At 41.8% G+C, this 8,322-nt stretch overlaps 1 protein-coding gene across 1 annotated transcript in view; it reads left to right on the forward strand.

The window, feature by feature from the left end:
- Positions 1 to 8,322, forward strand: part of LOC126406270 (echinoderm microtubule-associated protein-like 4) — a 49,840-nt gene that overhangs the window by 25,304 nt on the left and 16,214 nt on the right. The window contains exons 14-16 of the mRNA XM_050070423.1: positions 3,104 to 3,239; positions 7,028 to 7,176; positions 7,296 to 7,421. Of these exons, the coding sequence (XP_049926380.1) occupies positions 3,104 to 3,239; positions 7,028 to 7,176; positions 7,296 to 7,421 (411 nt within the window). The remainder of the gene's footprint in view (positions 1 to 3,103; positions 3,240 to 7,027; positions 7,177 to 7,295; positions 7,422 to 8,322) is intronic.

An 8,322-nucleotide genomic window follows, 5' to 3' on the forward strand; every position in this document is an offset into this window, starting at 1 on the left:
TGATGTCATTCAGATGACTTTCTAGTAATAGTACTACACTACTTTTGTTCAGAGTAGGTTAAAAAATACTGAATGTTTCCATTTTCATATTCTGTCACTATAGTTTTAATTGACATGACTTTGTTATGGCACTTTAATGTCTGCCTGCCTAGCAGTAATAGGGGGGAAATGAAAGCACATGTTCAGCTGTGGGTTGATTTGTTTATGATACGCTTCCAAGTTTAAAATAACATGCTGTACAGTGTACATGCACTATTTTTGAATAAAATAGCTATTTTTAACAATAAATTTTTTATATTGTATCGTGAGTTTCTGGTATCGTTACATCCCTAGTATTTTCTGCTCGACTTTGCGCATGCTTTTATATCCGCTCATCTAACTGCAGACACGTGGGTGTGTTAATTGTTCATCAGTGTTAATTGTCATGTGTCTCTGATGTGCACATCACTCTGAGGACTGATTGTTTTCACATTTATTTATTATAACAGTTTCCCAGCATCACCTCTAAGTGTCGCCAAAGTATCAACAGCTGTAGAAACGTGCGTACGCCAGCCATGAAGTTGGCGTGAGACACCGCACATTTCCACGGTCATTTCACTCTTGATACATCTGAACTTTGCTGTGGAAAAGGACGTACGCAACGTTTTTGTGCGTACGCACCCTTTGTACATGAGACCCCTGGTCTAAGTCTGTAGTCCTGATCTAACTCTGTAGCCCTGGTCTGTAGTCAGGGGGGTATTCCAGGTAGGAGGTTCAACAAACTCTGAGTCTAATCCTGAACTCTGACTTGACTTACCCTGAGCTGGGAAACTCTGAGTATCTGGTTCCAGAACAGCTGATATGAATTAGTTCAGTCAACTCTGAGTAGGTACACCTTGAGTTAAGCACGTGCACAACCACAATAAAAACCCATCATCAATGGAGCCCCGATACCTCGAGTCGCCTTGGCAACTGGAGAGAAAAAGTGATCAACTTATTTTACGCCTGTGGAATTGGAGGTGCTCATGAATGCCTACAGCGAATATGAGCATATATTTCATAAACAAAGTAACAGCGCTGAAGCTGCCAAGGAGAGAGAGGCAGCATGGGAGAAAACTGCTGCCAAGTCAACGCGTACGTTTGAATGCACTAGTCCATTAATTTACATTTAACCACACTTAATTAAAATCATAGCTTACAGGTGAAAAAGTGGTTTGGAATAAAATCTGATGTTCATGTAGGTTCAATCTCACAGGGGAAAAACACACTTGGAAGCAGCTTCAAATTAAATATAAAAACATCATTCAAACAGGTAAGGCATATTTGACTTGGCCATGACTGTACCTTCCTTTAGTTTGATTCATATTTGATTTATTAAACAAAGTAGCTTTAATAACCTGTCATTCAGTGGCTATGTCATTATGTACTGTAGGTCACTAGTAATTTAAACCCCCCAAAAATACTGTTTCAACTTGTGTGTCCTCTTGCCTAATATCCTGCTGAGTAACATTTGAGTTCTACTCAGCCAACAGAAAGAAGGCAGAGGCCGCAAAACATCACCAATATCATATAAAAAGCTACCATTGGCAAAAAAACGTAGCGCGATGCACATTTGCTCTGATGAGAGTGCACGTCCGTGGTGTGTCAGATTTGATATGTGTGGCCGGTAAATGATTGAGTCTAATGAAAAACAGTACGGTTCAAACAGATATTCATTGGGGAAAGACAGCACATCTAAACGGGGTCTGAAGATCCTCTCCCAGCGTAAAGCATTGTGAATTAATTCTGCCTCGATATCGATCAGATTTCCTACATATGAACAACCCATGTGTGTCTGCCAGCTTGCTTCAGGTTCGGCAGTAGGGAGGAGACAGAATGAACTCAGAGTTTGACTTACCTCTCTGTCTGGAACTGAAAACTCAGAGTTTCCCTCATCTCAGGGTTAACATACTCAGGGCCGAATTCACAAAAGGATTGCGTGGCTTTTGCGGCCGCTGAACCGGTAAAAATGGAGCAAACAGATACCGTCTAATTCACAAAGCACGCGCAGAGGGTGAAATGCTCCACTAACTGCGCTGCCAAGCAGATTGCGTCTCGGTGCTCCGGTGTTATTTGCACGTATTTAAATGAGGTAATATGCATATATTTGGCGCAAAAATTGCCCCTTTCTATGCAAATGAGCCTCATTGATAAACAACGTCTAATTCACTAACACCAGCGCTAATAGCCACACGCAGTTTGAGTGAAGTAAATAACGTCTTTAGAAAGCTGGTGCAAACTGGGCGCTCCTCTGTGGAAGCCTCTCGCCCAGACTTTCCAGTGATCGTGGCAGCAGTGATCGTCTGTTAAATCAGTCTGTAAATAATATTTTGACATTATTATTATAATCATTATTACTTTAATGGCATCCGAAGATATTGATGCGTTGAACAGGTGACAGTCTGCGGTCGTTCTCAAAACGCACTTCTGTCACGCACTTCAAAAGCAACTTTCAATAATTTATTTTACGAAACGGGGGAAACAAACGTGAACAAAAACGGTTCCATAATTCATATTAAATTCAAAAGATAACGAAAAAACAGCTACAAGTGAGAGGGAATAGTGATAAAGTGGTCAAACTGGGTCAAATCCACAGCCTCAACCCATCCGACACTGTTAGACTGACTCACCAGCAGACATCACTACATGAGGGTATACAGTATTCAGTACTTTGCCAAACAAAGTCTGCCATTGTTCTGCCACGGTGTTCTTGGTGCAAAGCCAGCATTTATACTTTGCCATGTGTGGCTAATTGCAATCAGGGGCAAATCAGGGGCAAACTGCACTCAGCTGCCAAACTTTGTGGGCGTGTTTGCGCTGGTATATCATTAGTGCAATATCCTTTGTGAATAGGATGTTAAGACAGAGCAAACTGTGGGTGCAAATGAAGTGCAATTCAAGGTGCTATCAGCGGCCGCAGTTCATTCTTTGTGGATTTGGCCCTCAGAGTTTCCCTCATTTCAGGGTTAACATACTCAGAGTTTCCCTCATTTCAGGGTTAACACACTCAGAGTTGTCACTAAACCCGCTTTCTGGAATACCCCCCAGGTCTAACTCTTACTCTGTTATTTGTTTGTGTTTTCAGAAATATGAGAAGCCAAAGTTTGTCCAGTGTCTGGCTTTCCTGAGTACTGGAGACATTCTGACGGGAGACTCCGGAGGAGTCCTGCTGGTCTGGACCAGGAGTTCTGCTGAGACTCCCACCAGCAAGGGACCCAGAGGTGAGAAGGGGGCGGGGCTAATATAACAAGTATCTGTCATACACTCTGCTCAGAAACATGAAGGAAAAAGTTATATCATCAGATCCTGAATAACGAATGACATCAGTAACCCTAACCCCCCTGCTGAGGACCAGATCCAAAATCAAAGACCCACTGAGGACTGGATCCAAAATAATCGACCCACTGAGGACTGGATCCAGCATCAAAGACCCACTGAGGACTGGATCCAAAATCATCGACCCAATGAGGATTGGATTATGACTCAGTAGTGTGTTCGAACCCTGCCTGCCTGTATGACCTCCTGACAACATCTGGGCTCCTGATGAGTTAGAGGATGGTGTCCTGGGGGATCTCTTCCAGACCTGGATCAGGGCATCAGTGAACTCCTGGACAGTCTGTGGTGGATGCACCAATACATAACGTCCCATAGGTGCTAACCCTAAGCCTTCACACGCTGGACACATGAGGACGGACACTGTCCTCCTGAGACTGTGGAGACACAGCAAACCTTCATCCTGAAGGGGCTGGACCACCTGTGAAACCTGATTGGGCTTCAGGGTACCGCCTCCTGTTACCATTAGAGACGAGGACACTAGCAGAAGACCAAACTAGGGAAGACTCAGTCAGGAAGGATCAGCACAGAGCAGCCGTCTGTGGACACCACATGTAAAACCACTTCCTGTTTGTCTCTCCATTGTTCCTATCGTCTCTGTGATTTGCACCAAAGCAGCTGAAACTGATTCGCAATCACTTCCTGTTACACTGTGACCTTAAACACAGTGACCTTAAACACTGTGACCTTCAGTGTGTGTATCTGGCTGTGCACCACAGTGATGCTGTGTCGTGACAGATTTCACCAGCTGAGCTTCTTTAAACAGACTTCTGAAATCACAGAAACACAGACGAACCTTTGACTGTTTGTCCGACTGATCCTGATCCTGATTCTGACCTGAGATCAGTTCAACACTGTGAGGTGTAGGTGTGTGTGTGTGTGTGTGTGTGTGTCACTGATGGTTTTAGTGTGGTTAAACTGGTTTACGGAGGAGTGGTGCCAACAGTTAAATGTTTTCGACTGAAGTTGTGCAGTGAGGTCAAAGTTCATCAGCCAGCACCGACACATTTATAAACACCACAGATTCAGACTGGTCATGTTCACGTTCTGCTCGGTGTCTCGGTGTCGGACAGAAACACGTACAGACAGTGAGGAGTGTCTCGGATCAGGTCTGACTCCAGCAGCAGATCTGCTCAAACAGGAAGTCAGAGGAAACATGTTTTCTGTGTGATCTGCTGCCTCCTGCTGGCTGCTGCAGGAAGTTACATGAGCAGAGCTGATTCATCAGCGCGCGCACGCACGCGCACACACACACACACACACACACACACACACACACACACACACACACTGACTTTACACACACCCCATTATAAGTTATTTATCATCATCTTATGCCGTCCGTCACAGAGTTTATGACACGTATGAACACACAGAGTTTATAATGACACGTATGAACACACACAGAGTTTATAATGACACGTATGAACACACAGAGTTTATAATGACACGTATGTACACACACACAGAGTTTATAACGACACATATGAACACACACAGAGTTTATAATGACATGTAACACATATGAACACACACAGAGTTTATAATGACATGTATGTACGCACACAGAGTTTATAATGACACGTATGAACACACACACAGAGTTTATAATGACACATATGAACACACACAGAGTTTATAATGACATGTATGTACGCACACAGAGTTTATAATGACACGTATGAACACACACACAGAGTTTATAATGACACATATGAACACACACAGAGTTTATAATGACATGTATGTACGCACACAGAGTTTATAATGACATGTATGAACACACAGAGTTTATAATGACACGTATGTGTCAGAGTTTATAATGACACGTATGAACACACACAGATTTTATAATGACACGTATGAACAGAGTTTATAATGACATGTATGAACACACAGAGTTTATAATGACACGTATGTGTCAGAGTTTATAATGACACGTATGAACACGCAGAGTTTATAATGACACGTATGAACACACAGTTTATAATGACACGTATGAACACACACAGAGTTTATAATGACACGTATGAACACACAGAGTTTATAATGACAAGTATGAACACACACACAGAGTTTATAATGACACGTATGAACACACACAGAGTTTATAATGACCCATATGAACACACAGAGTTTATAATGACACGTATGAGCACACAAAGTTTATAATGACACGTATGTACACACAGAGTTTATAATGACACGTATGAACACACATAGTTTATAATGACACGTATGAACACACATAGTTTATAATGACACGTATGAACACACACACAGAGTTTATAATGACACATATGAACACACACAGAGTTTATAATGACATGTATGTACGCACACAGAGTTTATAATGACATGTATGAACACACAGAGTTTATAATGACACGTATGAACACACAGAGTTTATAATGACACGTATGAACACACACAGAATTTATAATGACACGTATGTACACAGAGTTTATAATGACACGTATGAACACAGAGTTTATGACACGTATGAACACACACAGAGTTTATAATGACACGTATGAACACACATAGTTTATAATGACATGTATGAACACACAGTTTATAATGACACGTATGAACACACAGTTTATAATGACATGTATGAACACACACAGAGTTTATAATGACACGTATGAACACACACAGAATTTATAATGACACGTATGAGCACATACAGATTTTATAATGACACGTATGAACACACAGAGTTTATAATGACATGTATGAACACACACACAGTTTATAATGACACGTATGAACACAGAGTTTATAATGACATGTATGAACACAGAGTTTATAATGACATGTATGAACACACATAGTTTATAATGACATGTATGAACACAGTTTATAATGACACGTATGAACACACAGTTTATAATGACACGTATGAACACACAGTTTATAATGACACGTATGAGCACACACAGAGTTTATAATGACACGTATGAACACACAGTTTATAATGACACGTATGAACACACGCAGGGTTTATAATGACACGTATGAACACACACAGTTTATAATGACACGTATGAACGCACACAGAGTTTATAATGACACGTATGAACACACAGTTTATAATGACATGTATGAACACACAGTTTATAATGACACGTATGAACACACATAGTTTATAATGACATGTATGAACACACATAGTTTATAATGACACGTATGAACACAGAGTTTATGACACGTATGAACACAGTTTATAATGATATGTATGAACACAGTTTATAATGACACGTATGAACACACATAGTTTATAATGACACGTATGAACACAGTTTATAATGACACGTATGAACACACAGAGTTTATAATGACACGTATGAGCACACAGATTTTATAATGACACGTATGAACACACACAGAGTTTATAATGACATGTATGAACACACACAGTTTATAATGACACGTATGTACACACACACAGTTTATAATGACATGTATGAACACAGTTTATAATGACACGTATGAGCACACAGATTTTATAATGACGTATGAACACACAGAATTTAACGTTGATGAAGGTCGTTTTTATTCATTCTGTCAACTTTTTTGTAACATTTCAGTTCAGCAGGCAAGACTCACGTGTGTGTGTGTGTGTGTGTGTGTGTGTGTGCGTGTGTGTGCGTGTGCGTGTGCGTGCACGCAGCGTTCCAGATCTGTCGGCAGGTTAAAGGTCACGAGGGCAGCGTGTTCTGTCTATGTGAGATGAGGAGTGGCACTTTGCTGACCGGAGGAGGAAAAGACCGAAAAATCATCCTGTGGGACCATGAGCTGCGAGCGGAGAGGGACATCGAGGTACTGCACACACACACACACACACTCACACACACACACACACACACACACACACATACAGATACACACTGTGATACACACACATCACCCAGGTCACATGGCTGATGGTGTGTTCACAGGTCCCGGATCAGTACGGAACCATCAGAGCAGTGTCTGAGGGGAAGGGGGAGGAGTTTCTAGTCGGGACGTCTCGTAACTTCATCCTGAGAGGAACCTTCAACGACGGCTTCCTGGTGGAGGTCCAGGTGAGACTTCACAACATCATCATGATGTCATCATGACGCTATCATTTGGTACGACTCAGACAGGACAGGTGTTGACCCTGTGTTTAGGGTCTCAGTAAAGCAGTGATGTGTTCAGGGACTCAGTGATGTGTTCCGGGTCTCAGTTTTGTGTTCAGGGTCACAGTGATGTGTTCAGGGTCACAGTGATGTGTTCAGGGACTCAGGGATGTGTAGGGCGCACAATTATAGATGGAGAATGATTGACAAAGATTGCCATTGCCATGATTCTGAGCCACATGAAAGGAAAAAACACCTACGTCTCGTTACTGCATCACTTGCACCCAGAGTCCCAACCTTTTTGCCTCAGCCCAGACATTGAACTTACCTGAGTTTTTATTTGCATGCCATTATGGTACTTGGCTACAATCGCCTATTAAAAATAATTAAATATGATGTGAAATATGATACACTGATATATTTACTCAGATGTCGCATATTCTCTGAAAAAAAAAACCGCAGAGAAGTCTGGAAATTAGGGTATGGAAAAGTATGGAATTTTGAAATTCCAAATGTGTAGGAACCCTGGTCTCAGTAAAGCGGTGATGTGTTCAGGGTCTCAGTAAAGTGGTTATGTGTTCATGGTTTCAGTAAAGCAGTGATGTGTTCAGGGTTTCTTTAGCGGTGATGTGTTCAGGGTCTCAGTGATGTGTACAGGGTTTCTTTAGCGGTGATGTGTTCAGGGTCTCAGTCAAGGGGTGGTGTGTTCAGGGTCTCAGTGATGTGTTCAGGGTCTCAGTAAAGTGGTTATGTGTTCATGGTGTCAGTAAAGCAGTGATGTGTTCAGGGTCTCAGTAAAGTGGTTATGTGTTCATGGTGTCAGTAAAGCAGTGATGTGTTCAGGGTCTCAGTAAAGTGGAAGTCG

This window comes from Epinephelus moara, chromosome 19, assembly GCF_006386435.1.
Source record: "Epinephelus moara isolate mb chromosome 19, YSFRI_EMoa_1.0, whole genome shotgun sequence".
Lineage (NCBI taxonomy): Eukaryota > Metazoa > Chordata > Actinopteri > Perciformes > Serranidae > Epinephelus > Epinephelus moara.